The following is a 20,741-nucleotide window of genomic DNA, read 5'->3' on the forward strand; positions in this document are numbered from 1 at the left end:
GCAGGAAGATAACAAGAGACTGAGAGGACCATTGGAAAGGATAGTATGAATTTTTTTTTATTTTTTTCACTGCCCCCAGCTCATTTAAAAAATAAACTTGTCAATTTTTGCCTGAACAACTCCTTTAAAGGGGTTGGCCACTTTCAGACCAATATTGACAAACAAATGTACAATAAAAAGATATACAATTTTCCAATATACTTTCTGTATCAATTTCTCACAGTTACCCACAAGTTGTGCAGACCATTGTAGCATGGTCATGAATGTCTTTTATCAATAACAGCTTCTGTCCAGTGGCAAGTGTGCTCATAAACTTTATAAGAATATCCTAATCCAAAGATGCAAGAACGAAGGATAAGAACACCAATCAAGATCACCAATGAATGTTTATTCAGAAAACTGTATAAAAAGGAAGAGCTCCAAAGAGATGAAGAGGGGACCCCATATAACCAGAAACATTCACCTTCTGTAAACGCTATCCTGGCTAGTGGAGGCACTTTAACTTTTTGCAGGGGTAAAGCTCCTCTGTCTGTCTCAGTGCAGGAAATAATATCACAGTGATAGGAAGCCTGCCCACGTAAATATGACCCACCCCCTAACCCACACGTAATGGATCAGCAGCTTATCTATACTAAACTCTGCCAAGCTCAAAGGATGAAATCTAATGGGATGACATTCTAATGTGATGGGGGAATAAAGCCCCTCTGTTTGCTTCAGTGCAGCAAATAATATCACAGCTTCAGAAAACCTGTCTACATTAAAAATATAAATTCCCCAAGTATTGGTAACTTAATAGCACCCTATCTCTACTAAACTCCTACAGGCTCAGAGGGTGAAATGTGTTATTTCTAATGTCAGAGACATTCAGATGTCATTCTTAATAACAAATGTGTGGGCAAGGGGAAGACAATGATTTATTTGAAATCAGTTGTAGTTAATAAGCACGATCTATTCGTGTGTGTGAGTGCGTTTATATACACAGCTGTGCCTGTATCTATAGCATGTTGCATTGTGTATTACACTATCATATAGAACTATGTAAAACAATAGCATGTAGCTATAATATCCAGATATTTATATAGTAATTATTATACAGATCTGCTAGAACCAGCAGAATCTAAGAATAAATATTGTATACGGAGTTGATATTTACATATATTTTACATTATGTATATTATATAATCTTCTATTGCTGAAATATTCATGGTGGGTTCTATATCACATGATGTGTACTTTACCATTAGAGTCCAACATATAAAAGAAGCATACTATCCTATATTGCTCATAATTGAATATGGTGCTACACTTTTGAGCCTTGTTGCATCCTGTATATATATATATATATATATATATATATATATATATATATACTCATATTTCATGGTTACACCACACATGAAGAATGTAAAGTGACACAAACTTGATCATGTCTTGATGAGAAGAGAAGAATGGCTGAAGGTTTTTCCACAAAAGTGATGTATAGGTTAGGTTATAGGGCACTACTTGTCCATTTAGCAAGGCAGGCCTGGCTGTAGTTGCATCATTTAACTTGAAGATGGGGCTTTATGTTATTGCTAAGAAACTTTCTGATTGTATATTACAGAAGAACAATGTCATTTATCAAGTGTTTCCACTCCTAATAATAAAGGTACCCACCTTTTATATATTGTAAGTACTCTGTTGTTGTAAGTGCAATATCAGATATTATCCAGGTAAATTGAACTCTCATGCAATATGATGATACTCTTGTTTCTAGTGGCCCCCTAAGCAATGCTTTATATTATGGCTTTATTGTTAGATTTAACAATGTCTCCCAATGACTGGACCTCAGTACTACAGCCATTGTTTGATTTTTAGGAACTAATTCTCATTTTATTAATACTAAAAGCATGAATTACATTTTACCTAGGCCTGAAACTGTGCCATAATGCAGAATGATGAGATTCCTATGCAAGTACCACAACTCTATTTGGCACTTACTATAAAAGAAATCAAGAAGATGTGGAAGCACGCTAACTAATAATATGCTAATTAGTGGGTGGAGCAAATCTGTATGGCCTGCAGTGGGGGTGGAGTTACCCTTATCCATACATCTATCTCACAGTATAAATTCTGATTCTCCACTCTCCACAGACCCAGATTCATTTCTTTGTATATATTTTGACTCACAATATATCCAGATTCCTTTTTCTTTCTCTGATACTTTCCTTTCATCTGCCCATATACCTGCAATATCTTCTATCTTTTGCCCCGATTCTCATATCTCTTTTGGTTCAGCAATCTTTCTTCCTTGTGAACCTCTATTCTTTCCCTATCTATATATACTCATCCTCTCATGTGTCTATCAATCCAATACCTATGTTCTCTCTATAGGTCCCTATTAGTAGGTCATCAATACAAAAATACTCCACAGATACAGGACTGAGATGAGGAAGACATTTTTGGGTTACATTTTAGGGGAAATGTTGCGTCCTCTCAGGTTGTACATGATCCAGTGTATTCATATGAACTGATGCCCATGATGCAGAAATATGTTAAGTGATATAAAGGAGTTCAGTTGTCAGTCTATCCCAGCGCCCTGTGCCATGACTGCTTTAATGCTGGTTTCTATTTGTCAGTGTCCAGATATATTCACCCTAGGAGAAGTTTCCAAAGGAAGCTATAAAGAAAAGAGAAATCAAATTGAAAACACATATATCCCACAAAACACCAGAGCAGAACCCTGTACTGAAGAAACAGGGGGCTAGGAAATTAGCAGAATTGCGTATGCAGATCTGGATGTGATTAGAGAATAAAATAAAATGTAGTCAAAAATCAACACAGCAGCCTAGTGTCTGCAAATATATTTATAATAATACATTTTTCATGCATTAACCTCTACTATACCTTGACTAAGTAACTGCAGATTACGGACCTCCTCACGCACTTGCAGTTGTAAAACCTGCTGTAGAACTTCTTGCCGCTGAGACTCATGGATGATCCCCATGCGCTGCAACTTCTCTGCATTAAGCCTCAGCAGTGCTCGGCCTGAGACAGGAAGATACAAAGACTGTAAGGTTTATCTGCTTGTATGGTTACTAAATGCATAATAAATTATGTATACTACATTGTAGTAAATGGAGCATGCTGAATGTAGAAGTAAACAGCAAACTTGCTCATTTTCTACTGTAAAGGGCTCATTAAAAGAAATCCAAATAACCTTGCCACAGACTTAGTGTATATAGATATATACACTTATATACGACACTCTATAGTGCATAGCTGAAACTTAATATTTTTATTTGTGCTATTTTTTTGAAAGGTGAATTATTCTGCACTCTGTTCCTTCCTTTCTACAGAACAAGATTTCTTTCTCTTGGTTTATAAGGACTCAGCGCTGATCTCAGCCTCTCTATAGATCCCAATTTCTATCTCACAGTATAAATTCTGATTCTCCAACGACCCAGATTCATTTCTTTGTATATATTTTGACTCACAATATATCCAGATTCCTTTTTCTTTCTCTGATACTTTCCTTTCATCTGTCCATATACCTGCAATATCTTCTATCTTCTATCCTTCTAATTTTCTCCAGACCTAGGTCCTGATTCTCTAAAACTAGATCTTTGTTCTCTCATTTCTATAGATTGATATTCCCAACGCTTAAGATAACTGCTTATTGTTCATTCCTATAGATCTGCAATCTCTCTGCATAGATTTTGATTCTCTCATCTGTTTCTTATCCCCCACTTCCATCCTTATAGATGTTGGTACCCCACTTTTTAAAAAAAATAAATAAATGCTTATTAGTTTATCCCTACAGATCGGGCAACCTTGTATTCCTTTAGATCAGTGCTTCTCAAATTGTGAGGTGGGCCTTACTGGTGACATGGGGCTCACTGTATGGTCAATGTCAGCTTTGGCACAAAGCAGGTACTCTAATATGAAGCTGTCATAATAATGTCAATCAGCATCTTGCAATCTCAGTGGTTAGAAAGGCTAGAGGGCCTGTAGTGATAACATCATCAAGAGTCCACAAGTTCTTCACCCAGAGTTTACAGGCTAAGGTTACATACCCAAAACTGTGTGCGAGTAGCTGGGTCATGCATGAACAGCATGGATAGCACATGGATGACATCTGTGTGTCACTTGTGCCTCAATGGTGTATGACCTGTTCTGAATTTGGGCCTGGGCTTAATGCTGAATACAGGAAACTGAAAAACAGGGCTACAACACTAACAAAGCAAATGTTCATGTGCATACGACCATGAATGCAGGAACTTTCTAAGGTGAGAAAATCAGCTATGATTTTGTTATTGTGGCCGGGATATCCCCTCATACATGTAGTGTCCCTGCCTGATAACTCAGCTACAATAAGAAAATCATAGCTGGGTTCCTGACAAAACCCAGACCATAGAAAGTTTCTACATTGGTGTTCGTAACCATTGGCAACCGATCAAGATCACAGACTGTGAACACTAAGAAAGTTAAAGAAAATCTTTAAAACTTTGCAGAATTAATTACTTATATTTGCAAAAATGTTTAATTTTTAATTATCTACAAATATAGATATGATTATGTACATGGGAATACCCCTTTAATGCACTAATCTGGAGTGGGAGGCATCATATACTGGTAGTAGAGGTCGGAAGTTTTTCTCTTATCTCCTTCCTCTGTTGTGGGGGTGCGCCTGACAGTGTAAGGGTATGGAATTGGGGAAATATTTTCTACAAGAGTGGAAGATTTTATTTGGGGTGAATCCTGGCAATGGGTTAGAGGTAGAAAGGAGCAGTCTGAACCTGCCATTAGGAGAGGGGAAGTTTGAGGGGCAATGCTGCTACCATTGATATCATACTATGGTGTTTGGTGCTTCTGCTTAGATACAATGGTGGTTTTTTGGTGCTGGTAAGGTGAGATGTTGCATTGTACTGTGGTGTTTGGCATTTTCACAGAAATATTTTGTGCTGCACTGTGTTGTGCGGCACGTTCAGAGAAATATTTTGTGCTGCACTATGGTGTTTAGCATTCTGGGAGGTTTTTTCTGTTGGATGTAGGTATTTTGCACTACTGGAAGGTATTTTGTGCTGTAATATGGTAGTCAGTGTTGCTACAGGTATGATGTGTACTGTGCTGTGGTACTTAGTTGCCACTGTATTATGTGTACAGAACAATGGCATTTGTTTGGCAATCAGTGGCAATATTTCTTTGCTAGTGAGGATCTGGTGTTATAACAGACTGGTGAGGCCCAGATCAAAACTGTTTGCAGAGTCCTGCCTTGAATCCTTCTTCTTTCATTTCTATACATGCTGGTTCTCTCCAGTCTATAAATTCTAAAACTCTTTCTATAGATGCTGATTTTCTTATCTGTCTATGAATCTACAATTTCACTTCCCTACAAATCCATATACTCTACTGTATTCGTCCTAATTCCCTTCTATATATCCCAATTCTTTTCTCTTTCTATCGGTGTTGCTTTTCTCCCAACTGTAGCTCCTGATACTTCTCTCTATAGAGCTTAATTCCTTCCTCTTTGTTTACATACTAATGTTTTCATCTCTTTTATCTATAGATCTTTAGGGGGCATTCATACTACCATTGCTAATGTCTATTGCTGTCTTCCGTCATAGCATGACAGTAACGGAGATTAAATTGTCACACAGAATGGTCACAGATTGATTCTATGTCTATTCCTATTGATGCTAATATGAACAACATGACAGAAGCTAGCTTCTTTCATGTTTGTTTATTTTCGTAACCACTTTATCCTTCCTTACAAAGGTGAACAAACATGACATTAGCAAAGGTAATGTGAACGCCCCCATAATCTTCTGTGTATGGGTATTTTTTCCTTATACATTCCTACCTCTTTCTATAGATTGTGACTCTCTCATCTCTATAACACCATTCCTCATTATAGATCTTTTTTTCTTATAAATAAGTCTCTTTAGTCAATAGATGCTGACTCTCTCCCTTCTGTATATACATTTTCTCTACTTTCTATAGATCTATATAGATACCTATTTCCTACTTTCTATAGATGCTGATTTTTTAATCCTTATAAATCTTCACCCCCTTTTTCTATATATAGTGATTCTCTAATCCCTCAAGATCCCCAACCACCTATCTATAGATGCTGACTCTCTAATCCTTATAGGTCCACACCACATCTTTCTATAGATGCTGGTTCTTTGATCTCTCCCCATTCTAGAGATGCTGATTTTCTAATCCATATAGATTCTCATGTTCTCGCTCTTTCTATAGATGCTGATTCTTTCATTCCTATATATTTTTGTCCCCCCGTTTCTGTAGATGTTGACTCTCTAATGCTGATTCGTTCTTATTTCTATAAATGCTGATTCTCTTATACCTATAGACTCTCTTGCTCCTACTCTTTTTATAGATGCTGATTCTGGCTTGTTACTATATACACTGATTCTCACATCTCCATAGATTTTCACCCCCCATTTCTAAAGATGTTGATTCTTTCCTCTGTTTATAGATGGTGATGCTCTCATACCTATAGCTTCTCATGTTCCCGCTCTTTTTATATATACTGATTCTCTCCTCTTTCTATAGATGTTGATTCTCTAATCCCTATTGATTCTTGCCCCATTCTTCTATAGATGCTAATTCTCTTATCACTATAGATCCTAATTCTCTTCTCTTCGTAGCTTGTAATTCTCTTCCTGCGCTCTGAGGTTATCCTCCCCTCATCAGCTTATCATTTTACTGGTCCATCGGACTCTTTACTCTCCCTCCCCTCTTCTTAATCTTCATCTCTATCTCCTGAGGGCAGATTTCCCCTTCTCAGTACTTTATCTATGCTATGCATTAAGACTTTTAGCCTTTGCTGCCTGGGGATACTGATCTCGTAGTGTGTGCTGGTGCATGTCTGCTGGGATTTTACAGCAGTCAGATGATCTCCGCTGCTGCTTGCACAGGGCTCTCAGACACAACACTGTCACTGTGACGTGTAGCCTGCTGGGCTCCACTAATGTACTGAGCAGCTGACTCCTAGACGTGAATGATAGACATACAGATAGAGAGGCATCATACCACTGAACAAGTGGAGACCTGTTGCTCTCATCATCTGCAGTAAATAGGAAAGTATTTTTAGAGGATGCAGGGAATTTTACAACTGGTAATCATTAATAAGTGGCACACCATTAACATCTTATAAGCAACCTACAGAAGTGTAAACCAGCCAGTCCAAGGTACCTGTGATGGCATGGTGAGAAAAGGCCTCGACATAAGTGAGATAGTTGTGTGGACAGTGTTTCTTCAGCCATTTGCACACATCTTGCTGAGTCCACAGGACGACTGGTTTAGTGAGGCAGCTAAAAGATGGACTAGTGTGATATATGCCATATTGATCACTGGGTCTGACCTGTGGAGGAGACAAACCAAGAATTACTCACTGCAGAGATAGCACAGCACCAAGCACCAGGCTTGAACTTTGTGACTCCCCGACGCCACTTATGTGTCTGTTCCATTCTCTACCAGTTCTTTCTAAGTCAGTACAGAATAGTATGCTCTGTAGGTATAACAGATCCCTAATTGCACATTTATCTCCTTCAATGCAGAGTACATTAATAACTCATATACAGTAATGATCAAAAGTTTTAGGCAGTAGTGAAAACAATGCTGCAAAGTATGAATACTTTCAAAATAGAAGGGTTAATAATTTATTAATATTTATCAGTTCTCAAAATGCAGTGAATGAACAAAATAGGAATCAAACCATATCACTATTTGGCGTGACCGCCCTTTGCCTTCAAAACAGCATCAATACTTCTAGGTACACTTGAACACAGTTTTTGAAGGAACTCAGCAAGGAGGTTGTTCCAAACATCTTGGAGAACCAACCACAGATCTTCTGTGGATGGAGGTTTGTTCAAATCCTTCTGTCTTGTCATATAACCCCAGACAGATTGGATGATGATGAGATCAGGGCTCTGTGAAGGCGATATCATCACTTCCAGGACTCTTCTTCCATAGGGTGGGCACACCAAATATTTGTTTGATATAGATTTCTCTTTTGTTTATTCACTTAATTTATTTAATTAGTAAAAATAAAACTTTATCATGGTACTACACCTTACTGCACATTTATAACATATTTAATAAATATATAAGTATCATTTTACATTTTATGTCAATGCACATTTATAACATATCTTTTTCATTGAACATTTCTAATACATCTCCAATGCTGCACAATTATAACACATCTCCCTGGCTGCAAATTTATAACACATCCTTCTCACTGCATATTTTTAACACATCCTCCTCGCTAGGCATTCTTAACTGTTCCTGTACATCAAAAAATCCTGCATATACACATTATTGGCACATGTAGTAACTTGCTGAACAGTGGATATACTTTATATTCTGTGTAGTACTACAATGTATGCAGTTTCCATGTTGATATGTGATATAGCACTGCAGTCCTATACATATAGCTGAATGCACTTGACAGTAGATGTGCCGCACTGCGCCTTACTCATTTCATGCATCACGATTAGTGAAATACCTTAGCGCAGGGTTAATGTCTGTGTGACAGTACCGCAGCTAAAAGCAGATCAGCGTAATAATCAGAGTACCCAATTATCCTCGTTGTCCAAGGTCACACATGAGCTGTCCAGCATAGCCCCCTTTCCTCCTGACTGCGGTGTACGCTCATTTAAAATTAGCATGGAAACTTTAAGAAGCATAATACAGCCATTCAGACATGTATTTTCAAAGTAAGTACCTCAGCCTCATCTAGTCCAATATATACTCAATGGTGTATGCCATTGGTATTATGAAATCTGGTGACATCTCTTTTACCTATATTATAAAGAGAAACCCAGTGCATAGAAATTTCTTGTTCCCATCCTGGTTTTCTCTGCTGTCCTGATAGTTTGTTACAATGTATCAGTACTGATATTGACCTGGGTCCAGACTGTTTAGATTGCATGGGACTGTCAAGACTGAATACAACAGCAGCAAACCGTCAGATGTAAGGGATATTAAGATTCAGCAATGAAACTTGGTGTGTATTTTGGTCAGATTTAGCAGCCTCCACCTTATGTTGGGAGAGGGTCTCCTAGCAATATAGTTATTTATGCTGCTACAAGTCTCTGCCTCCCAGCAACATACTGTATAGTAGAGGACAGTATGTCACTGGGATGCAAGGACTCCTAGCACCATAGATAATTATAATGCTAGGAGTCCCTCTCCTGGCATACTGTTAAGGCTAGTAAATCCGGTAAACACAAGGACCAAATTTCATGGCTTTTGCAGGTTCAGTCTCAGTCTATGTAAACAAGATTGTTCTCAGGCACTGAAAACAAGCAGAGATCTTGAAAATGGCAAGAAAATTAAATGCATGTATATTAGAAAGCTGTAGATTAATACCTTCTACAGTGGTTAAAGAGGACCTTTCACCACCTAGGGCACATGCGGTGTAATACACCGCTAGAAAGCCAACAGTGCGCTGAATTCACTATCAGCTTTCATGTTCTGTGCCCCGGGTGAAGAGCTATCAGGGCCGGTACCGTAGCTCTTCACTGTCAGAAGGACGTTTCTGACAGTCTGTCAGGAACGCCCTTCCTCACAGTAGCGCTCCTGACTGACTGTCAGAAAGGCCCTTCTGACAGTGAAGATCTATGGTACCGGCACCGATAACTCTTCACCGGGAACACAGAACAGTGTGCTGAATTCTGATCCAAAGATTCCATTTACATATTTACAACAAAAATGTCCTATTAATGAAAACACTGTTTGATTTACGACACCTTAACCTATTTATCTGCACGGCTGGTATGACTTGCTGAGTTCTAGTGACAGACTCCCTTTAAGAATTATCAAACCTCAACAAGAAGGAAACATTGATGTTTATGTATGGACACTTAGCCAGTAGGGGAAAGCAAAAACACATGTGTTGCACGCGTATGGCAGGCTGACAAAACTAGCTAAGGGTGCATTCACACTGAGTAAACGCTAGCTTATTTTGTAGAGTAAAATTACACTTGTAAATTTTGCTATCCCATTGACTTCAATGACATTTTACAGGCGTATTTTTTACAGGCGTATTTTTTACAGGCGTATTTTTACACTTGTAAAAAAATATCATTGAAGTCAATGGGATAGCAAAATTTACAAGTGTAATTTTACTCTACAAAATAAGCTAGCGTTTACTCAGTGTGAATGCACCCTAAGGGTGCATTCACACTGAGTAAACGCTAGCTTATTCTGAACGTAAAACACGTTCAGAATAAGCGGCGTCTAAAGCAGCTCCATTCATTTCTATGGGAGCGGGGATACGAGCGCTCCCCATAGAAATGAATGGGCTGCTTCTTTCACTCCGTGCAGTCCCATTGAAGTGAATGGGGAGTGCCGGCGTGTACGCTCCGGCATGAGCAGAGCTTGCCGTATACGCCGGCACTCCCCATTCACTTCAATGGGACTGCACGGAGTGAAAGAAGCAGCCCCTTCATTTCTATGGGGAGCGCTCGTATCCCCGCTCCCATAGAAATGAATGGAGCTGCTTTAGACGCCGCTTATTCTGAACGTGTTTTACGTTCAGAATAAGCTAGCGTTTACTCAGTGTGAATTCACCCTAAGACTGCAGCTCTGGATCTGAAGGGAGTATAAGATATGTTGGATCTATAGACCACACAAAGTATTGTGCGAAAGTGCTAGATAGGTTGGGAAAAAATATTGCAAAGTAAGAATGCTTTATAAACATAAGTGTTAATAGTTTATTTTTGTCAATTAAAATGAAGTAAATGAACAAAAGAGGAATCTAAATCAAATCAATATTTGATGTGACCTTCTTGTGGAGGAAATCCTAGAAGTGATGCTATCAACATCATCCAGTATGTCTGGGATTACATGAAGAGAGACAAGGATTGGAACAAGCCTACATCCACAGACCTTTATTTTGTTCTTCAAGATGTTCCTTTAAAAACTGAAAGTGTACCTAGAAGAATTGATGCTGTTTTGAAGGTAAAGGGTGGTCACACCAAAAATGTATGTGATTTACATCACTCTTTTTTTCATTCACTTTGCATTTTGTAAACTAACAAAAGTAAACTATTTTTGAATGCGTCCTTACTTTGTAGCATTTACCCCACACCTGCTTAAAACAATTGCACAGTATAGTAGTGAAGCAAAGTAAAAAGGAAATTACTGATAAAAGATTACCTGCGACACTTCTGTGCCGGGCTGTTTTAGCAGTTTGATGGTCCTGCTTCCAGCTGATCGGTGACCCCGTCCATCGTGCCATGTCAGACTGTTGCCAATCTCTCGACGTAAGCGGTGGTTCAAGTTTTCAGCAGAAACTGTGTGTTCTAGGAGGTTTCGACAAAACCGGAAGTGAGCGGCAGCTGTCAAATCAGAACATATGGTTTAAGAGTGAACTACAACCACTGACCTAAATGTGACATCAGAGGCAACAGATGTAAGTTACAAGATACTAAATGGAAATACATAAAGGAAAGGAGTAGAGGAAGGATCAAGCCCTTTGTGCTCCTCTCATGCTGGGTAATGCCAACATTGCAGTGACAGAGTAGAACAGAGGTAGAAAATAAGTTTGACAGGATTCTCTCCAGGGGCCATTATATGGCATGTATGCACCCAGTTAACTAATGCTCCATCGAGAAGTAACACGGGCCATGGCCCTAAGATATCACCTCCATAATTCCAGATAACAGCATTGTCCAACCTGAGAACTTGTCGATATGAACACTGTCTATGTAGATATAGCATTTAAAGAGAGAAGTAAATATGTCACATGAGATATATTGATCAGTATTTTGTTTTTTTATTTTAACATTATAAAGACTAAAAACACTCATTAACTACAATGCAACATATGAATGCATCCATAAGACCTTCAGGCAGTGTATTTCAAGCCTGCTGGTGTGGGGGTCAAAGTCGCTGACAAGCAGAGGATCACCTGACCCACCATCTGCAGAACACAAGGATGTGACGAGAATGCTCGGGAAGCAGACTGATTATAGGGAACTGTACAGTAGCGGAGAACAAAGCTGCTCTTCTCTATACTTTTTATTTTCTCAGTTCTATTTTCACAGCGACACCTCAGGCATGAAATCGAGTTACTGGGGGAGGGGAGGGTGTGACAAACGCAAGCCCTATTAGCATATCCTTGTAAAACATGGGCAAGACTTTAAAGGCAGAACACCAGTCAAAAATAAGCAACCTTCTAATATAATAGGGGTTAATTTAGTCATCTGATCAAAAGTATGGGACCCCCATCTCATTAGTGCTTTCAATCATTTCAGTCTCACCCATTGCAACAGGAGAACAAAGCGAACTTTACAACCATGCAGTCTCCATACAGAAACATACAGTTTGGTCACTTTGTGTCACCTTCATAGAAGTTGCACTGACCTCTGTAAGTGCTGTCATGCTGAACTTAAAACATCTAGTAATGACAACATTTTAGCAGTGAATTAATAGGACACTGGACAGGACCAGCAAGTGCTGAAAGTGCTCATCCACTCAAAATACTAACACTGACATACAAAGCCACCCACAACCTTTCCCCTCCATATATCTCTGACCTAATCTCTTGCTACCTGCCCGACCGTCTCCAAGATTTCTCCTGTGCATCGCCCATACTCTGGAATTTATTACCAAGACACATAAGACTGAGCCCCACAATGACAAGCTTCAAGACGCCCCTAAAGGCTCACCTATTTAGGAAGGCCTACAGCCTCCAATAACAATACTGTCACCAAACCACCATCTGAACAGTCTCTACACTCATGTTCTGTCTTTATTCCTCTTCCCTCATAGATTGTAAGCCCTTGTGGGCAGGGCCCTCTATCCCACTGTTCCAGTTGGTCACTGTTAGTATTGTATTTGTTTTGTATATTTTAAACCTTCAAATGAACAACACCGTGAAATTAATATAATAAGGTACAGCACCATGGAATTAATATAATAATGTACAGCACCAAGGAATTAATATAATAATGTACAGCACCATGGAATTAATATAATAATGTACAGCACCATGGAATTAATATAATAATGTACAGCACCATGGAATTAATATAATAATGTACAGCACCATGGAATTATTATAATAATGTACAGAACCATGGAATTAATGGTGCTATATAAATAAATAATAATAATCCATTGATAACAGTTTGAGGAAGACATTTTCCTGTTTAGGGTTACAATATCCCCAACACCATGGAGGTCCATAAACAAACAGTTTTAAGTGCTGTAATCTTTATGGGGTACACTAGAGCAGAACGCCTCTCATTAACTTCACTTGTCGCCCAACAGATAGAACCCTATAAACATTTTCTATAATCTATTGAAAATCCCTGTGGTTTTAACACAAGGCAGTCAGCTTGTGGTCAAGCACCTATTGATTTGATGTGATACATTTAACCATGTAATATATTCTACTAGCTGGTACCCGCGACTTCGTCTGCGGTGATTGTAGAAGTGGGTAAACAGGCGCGGGTAAGGTTTTCGTACTGTGTATAAGGTATGGGATATGAAATGTAACTGAGTATCTTGTTTTTTCTGTAATTCTGAGAACACGTGAGACTTTTGTGTTGAATGTAATTTGTATTTCAGCTGCTATATGGTGTTCTGAGAAACTGTACATAGTGTCTTTGGGACAGAGGTATTTCAAGTGAATATACTTCGATATATGACATTGTAGGATTTGTTATTTTCCGCCAGTACATTTTTTGGGCACAGGATACTCTTAAGCAAGCAACATAAAGTCTGGTCCTGTGCATGACAGTTTAGTAACTCCATGTGCCTCTTATTAATAGCAATTAACCCTATCATGTCCCTCACATTAACCCTTGTGTAAGAGTTACTGATATGTGAGAGACTTGGAGGTAATAATTAAGTATCTTCATTATTGAGGTCTTTTATTATTACCTCCATATGTCTCACATATTAGTAACCTTTATATGAGGCACACAGGGGTTAATATGAGGGACATGATGGGGTTTATTCCTATTAATGTGAGGCACATGGAGTTACTAAGACTAAACTAATAACCCCAAATGCCTGACATTAATGAGAACAGTAATCCTATGTACCTGTGTGTTTTTCAGTTTCACTTTGCTAGCAGCTTCCTCTCCTGCTCGGGGATTTTTTGCAGGATTCAGACCACTATAGCAGGCACAGACCTGAGCGATTAAGCTCCACCCCCTGGGTTTCCTGCACCCCCTCAAAGGGGAGTGTCCTTATGCCTCAGCTCTAGCAGAGCACTGAAGGGACCTCGGACTTCATTTAACTCTTGCAGGTCCTGTGCTGCTGGTGTGCCAGTGAAATATTGCAGGAGTGCCACTCTTGGCACATGTGCCAGGGGTTGCTGACCTCTGCTGTAGAGGGTATGGTCTAAAGTGTGTGAGATTGCAGAGATAGTGATGTGAGTTTGGGTTTTGTGGGGGTTCTGGGAAAAACGTATGTGCACTATTGTGACGAAAAGTAGCCTATTGCGCAAATGAGTGTAGTAACTATGTTTGTGGAAAATTTCAGCCAAATCGGTGGAGCGGGTTTTGCGTGATTGAGGAACAAACATCCAAACACACAAACCCACAAACATCCAAACTCACAATTGCACATACGTATAGTCCTCTGTATACTAGCTGTCACAGCATGAGTATGGTTTGTACAATATAGCAACTTGTGATTGTGATCTCCAGGATATATAATTTATAGTACAAAGAAATTTGTCAGATCACGCTACGGTGATAGACTGTCTCATAGGTGCAAGTGTTTGCAGCAAGGGTTATAGAGTTCTGCAAATTCTCCAGTCATTATTTCTAAGAGCTTTACTCAAGGTGACTTATATAGACATACATTTTTTTCTGTTACTGGGAATGTTAAGAAATCTGAATTAGTATTTACTCAGTATAAGCAGTGCCTGATGTAAAAATGCCACTCAGTACCATGAGACTTAGCACTAGGTAGCATCACGTATGAAAGACATTAACTACATCACTCATCAGACAGTATGACATATGAGAGACCTAGATACACAAGCTCAGCACCCAGTATAACATAGGAGAAATTTAGATACACAGGCTTAGCGCACAGTATAACATAGGAGAGATTTAGATACACAGACTCAGCACACAGTATAACATAGGAGAGATTTAGATACACAGGCAGAGCACACAGTATGACATGAGAGGCCTAGATACACAGGCTCAGCACACAGTATAACATAGGAGAGATTTAGATACACAGGCTTAGCGCACAGTATAACATAGGAGAGATTTAGATACACAGGCTCAGCACACAGTATAACATAGGAGAGATTTAGATACACAGGCTTAGCGCACAGTATAACATAGGAGAGATTTAGATACACAGGCTCAGCACACAGTATAACATAGGAGAGATTTAGATACACAGGCTCAGCACATAGTATGACATAGGAGAAATTTAGATACACTGGCTCAGCACACAGTATGACAAATGAGAGACTTAGATACACAGGATTAACAGACAGTATAACAGGATAGACATTGACACACAGACTCAACACAGAGTATGACTTACTCCTCGTTCACATCTGCGTTGGTATTCCGTTCGGGGGAGTCCGCATGGAGACCCCCCGAATGGAATACCAAACGCAACTGCAAGTGATGTGCAGTGAAAGCACACGGACCCTATAGACTATAATGGGGTCCGTGTGCCCTCTGCGTGGTGTCTGCAGGGAACATGCGAGGAAGAAAGTACTTCTCAACCTACTTTCCTCTCCGCATGATTCATGCAGAGATCTGGCGGCAAGCACACAGACCCCATTATAGTCAATTGCACATCATACACTACCTTACACACATGTACTATCCACACCTACACCATGTATATTTATACACATCATACACTATGCTATACACATATAATATCTATCCCTAGGCCATAGATATCTATACATAACATCATACATTGAAGTTTAGAGCATATAGCTCCTGTGCCCAGGTATGATGCACTCCTCTTATAGGACTTGATCAGCACGCCTTGAAGTATGGTTGAACAGGCTTTTATTATATATAGATTACGTGTTTCAGGGTTTAGTTGCATACAAGTAACAACCACCCCTTCATCAGATCTCTGTCGCCTAGAGTAGAAGCTTGGTATGTGGATGACTTCACATCATACACTATACATATACATAACTATACATAACAACACCATACATTGACCTACACACATCCACTATCTACACCTACCTCATATACACCTGTTCATCACATTATATGCTATTCTATACACATTCACTATCTACCCTTACCTCATCTACACATGTACATCACATCATATACTTCGATATACACATCCAATATCTGCCCCATATGCAGCAATACATCATATCATACACTGCCCTAATTACATCTACTAACCACATTTACCCCATATACATCTGTACATAACATCATATACTGCCCTATAAACATGCACTATCCACACTTATGAAATATATCAAAAACAGCAACAATCCAGTGTAGTAAAAATGTAAAAATTAAATTAATTTAGTTCACTTACAAAACATACAGTAGAACAGCATAACTATATACCAGAAAATCCATTCAGTAAAAAACAACATCAGTGGAGCCCCTCTGATGCGATTTGGACTGTTACTCCTTCAGTCTTTACTCATAGCATAAGGGAAGAGAGTGAAAACAAACTGATATAGCCACTATCCATACCTACCCCATATACACTTGTACATCAAACACTGCCTTACACTCAAGTACTATCCACACCTACTCTATATACATCTGTACTTAATATCATATATCGTACTAAACACATGTACTAGCCATTCCTAGCCCATATACAATTGTACATCATATACTGCCTTACACATATGTACTATCCACACCTACCTCATATATACCTGTTCATCACATCATACGCTAATACACTATTCTATACACTTGCACTATACACCCATACTTAATATACACCGGTACACCACATCCCTATATACATTCAGTATCTACACCTACGTCATATACACCTGTACATCACATCATACTCTGCCCTATACATATCCAGTATCTACACCTACCCCATATACACCTGTACATCATATCATACGCTGCCCTATACACATTCAATGTCTACACTTACCCCATATACACCTGTACATCACATCATACAGTGCCCTATACACATCCAGTATCTACACCTACCCCATATACACCTGTAAATCGTATCATACACTGCCCTATACACATCAAATGTCTACACCTACCCCATATACACCTGTACATCACATCATACAGTGCCCTATACACATCCAGTGTCTACACCTTCCCACCATGCACCGGTACATCACATCATACGCTGTTCTATACACATCCAGTATCTACATCTACCCCAAAAACACCTGTACCACTCATCACACACTAACCTATACACATTCAGTATCTATATCTACCCCATATACAACTGTACATCACATTATGCACTGCTCTATACACATTCAGTGTCTACACCTACCCAATATACACCTGTACATCACATCATACACTGCCCCATACCTACACTTTCCCCATGTCTACACCTGTACATCACATCATACACTGCTCTATACACATCTAGTATCTACATCTACCCCAAATACACCTGTACAACACACCATACACTGCCCTATACACACCCAGAATTTACACTTACCACATATACACCTGTACACTACATCATACACTGCCCTATATACATCCAGTGTCTACACCTACCCACTATGTACCTGTACATCACATCCTACGTTGTTCAATAAACATCCAGTATTTACACATACCCCATATATAACTGTACAACACATCACACACTGCCCTATACACATCCAGTATCTACACCTACCCAATATACACCTGTACATCACATTATACACTGCTCTATACACATCCAGTATCTACATCTACCCAATGTACCCCTGTACATCACATCTTACACTGCCCTATACACATCCAGTCTCTACACCTACCCCATATACACCTGTACATCACATCATACATTGCTCTATACACATCCAGAATCTAAACCTACCCCATATACACCTGTAAATCACATCATAAACTGCTCTATACACATCCAGTATGTACACCTACCCAATATACACCTGTACATCACATCATACACTGCCCTATACACATTCAGTATCTACACCTACCCAATATACACCTGTACATCACATCATACATTGCTCTATACACATCCAGTATGTACACCTACCCAATATACACCTGTATATCACATCATACACTGCCCTATACACATCCAGTATCTACACCTACCCAATATACACCTGTACATCACATCATACACTGTCCTATACACATCCAGTATCTACACCTACCCAATATACACCTGTACATCACATCATACACTGCCCTATACACATCCAGTCTCTACACCTACCCCATATACACCTGTAAATCACATCATACACTACCCTATACACATCCAGTATCTACACCTACCCAATGTACACCTGTACATCATATCTTACACTGCCCTATACATATCCAGTATCTACACCTACCCAATATACACCTGTACATCATATCTTACACTGCCCTATACACATCCAGTATCTACACCTACCCAATATACACCTGTACATCACATCATACACTACCCTATACACATCCAGTATCTACACCTACCCAATATACACCTGTACATCACATCATACACTGCCCTATACACATCCAGTATCTACACCTACCCAATATACACCTGTACATCACATCATACATTGCTCTATACACATCCAGTATGTACACCTACCCAATATACACCTGTACATCTTATCTTACACTGCCCTATAAACATCCAATATCTACACCTACGACCTACTCCATATACACCTGTACATGACATCATATGTTGTATATATGTTGCGTTGTCATCAGCCCATACACACATGTACTGTCCAGCCTCCCTACCTATGTGCTGTGTTCAGCAGTAACATCATACACACGTATGTAGCCACTCATGCATGTACTACTACTTATCTCATTACACCCCTTTAGACATGTTATCCCTGATGCAAATATATTGAGTACCCTACTATACATGTACTATCTCCCATCCCATGTGCTGTGCTCTTCATACATGACCATTGCTGGATTTCCACTCACCATCCATGCCGCCCCTCTCCGGGCTGTAGTCTCCTCTCCCTGCGGGCTCCCTCTCACCGATCCGAGCACGAAGGTCAGTGAACATCGGGCGTCCGGGTCATAGACAGCCGGGTGCTGGGGCTGTCTCCCTCCTCCAGCAGCAGACACAGGACCCAGGGAGGAGGAGGGAGGGAGTGAGGATGGATGGAGGATGTACACCGCCGGGTCACTATCACACAGCCAGCTGCTGCTTATCCTACACAGATGCACTGAGCACATGAGATGGTCTGCAGCTTACAGAGTTGTCAGGTCTCTATGAGATGCTCTGCAGCCCACAACAGTGTCCAGTCCATATGAGATGCTCTGCAGATTTCACTGATGTACTGTCCATATGATATGCTCTGCAGCTTACACTGGTGAGATACCCTGTAGCTTAAACTGATGTCCAGTCCACAGAAGATGTGCAGCAGCTCACACAAGTATAATGTCCTTTTAAGGTGCTTCACACTTTACAATGTTGTTCTGTTCTCATGAGATGCTCTGTAGCTTTCACGGATGTCCTGTGTTAATGCTTCTTCTTCTCTTACAGATGTTCTGTATTCCTGAGATGCTCAGTATCACTCTGGTTGTCACATACTTTGTTGTTGTTTCATGGTGTGGTGTAATGCTGTGTCAGGGCATGTTGTGTTTGGGTGACACCTTCATTCTGTAGACGTCTTGTGTCTTCACATCAGAGGCTGTCTGACAGTGGTTCCTCAAGAGACATGTTGGTTTATTATCACCAGTGCTAGTGAGGACACGAGATGTCTCTTTATCAGCAGTGTCATTGATGACATGAGCTGACTCTTTATCATCAATGCTAGTGATCACATGAGCTGTCTCTTTATCACCAATGCTAGTAGTGATCACTTGAGATGTCTCTATCACCAGTGTTAGTAATGACATGAACTGTCTCTTTAACCTCAATGTCATTGATGACATGAGCTGTCTCTTAATCATCAATGCTAGTGATCACATGAGCTGTCTTGATATCACCAGTACTAGTGATGACATGAACTGTCCCTTTAACCTCAATGTCATTGATGACATGAGAGCTATCTATTACCAGTGTTAGTGATGACGAGTTGTCTTTTTATCACTAGTCATAGTGATAGTATGAGCTCTTTATCACCAGTGCTCCTTAAGAGACATGTTAGCTTATGATAAATAGTCCTAATGATGACATGAGCTGTCTCTTTATAATCTGATCAGATCAGATGAGCTGTCTCATTATTTCCTGTGCTTGTGATGACACGAGCTGTCTCGTTATCACCAGTGCTAGTGATAACATAATCTGTCTCTTTAACTTCAATGTCATTGATGACACAAGCTGTCTATCACCAGTGCTATTGCTGACTTGAGCTGTCTATTTGTCACTAGTGGTAGTAATGATGAGTTTATCTTTTTATCAGTGACAGTGATGACATGAGCTGTCTCTTTATCACCAGTGCAAGTGATCACATGAGCTGTCTTGTTATCACCGGCACTAATGAACACATGAGCTGTCTCTTTAACCTCAATGTCATTGATGACATGAGCTGTCTAATCACTAGTGCTATTGATGACATGAGATCATTTTCACCAGTGCTC

The 20,741-nt window shown here is 39.6% G+C and overlaps 1 protein-coding gene across 1 annotated transcript; it reads right to left on the reverse strand.

The window, feature by feature from the left end:
- Positions 1 to 2,383: 2,383 nt before the first annotated feature.
- SAMD10 (sterile alpha motif domain containing 10) lies at positions 2,384 to 19,664 on the reverse strand. Its single transcript, XM_075276980.1, has 5 exons — positions 19,134 to 19,664; positions 11,170 to 11,351; positions 7,198 to 7,366; positions 2,887 to 3,027; positions 2,384 to 2,659 (listed from the first exon to the last, which is right to left on the reverse strand). The coding sequence occupies exons 1-5, from the start codon at positions 19,216 to 19,218 to the stop codon at positions 2,637 to 2,639; spliced, it is 600 nt and encodes a 199-aa protein (XP_075133081.1). The 5' UTR covers positions 19,219 to 19,664; the 3' UTR covers positions 2,384 to 2,636.
- Positions 19,665 to 20,741: the final 1,077 nt, after the last annotated feature.

This window comes from Leptodactylus fuscus, chromosome 6 (assembly GCF_031893055.1).
Source record: "Leptodactylus fuscus isolate aLepFus1 chromosome 6, aLepFus1.hap2, whole genome shotgun sequence".
Classification (NCBI taxonomy): Eukaryota; Metazoa; Chordata; class Amphibia; order Anura; family Leptodactylidae; genus Leptodactylus; species Leptodactylus fuscus.

Coding starts and splice junctions, on each gene's coding strand:
- SAMD10 (XM_075276980.1), bottom strand. CDS start 19,218: ATGTTCACTGACCTTCGTGCTCGGATCGGTGAGAGGGAGCCCGCAGGG. Junction 7,367..11,169: donor CCGGCACAGAAGTGTCGCAG/GTAATCTTTTAT, acceptor TCTCCTCCACAG/GTCAGACCCAGTGATCAATA. Junction 2,660..2,886: donor TCTGCAGTTACTTAGTCAAG/GTATAGTAGAGG, acceptor TTTTCTTTATAG/CTTCCTTTGGAAACTTCTCC.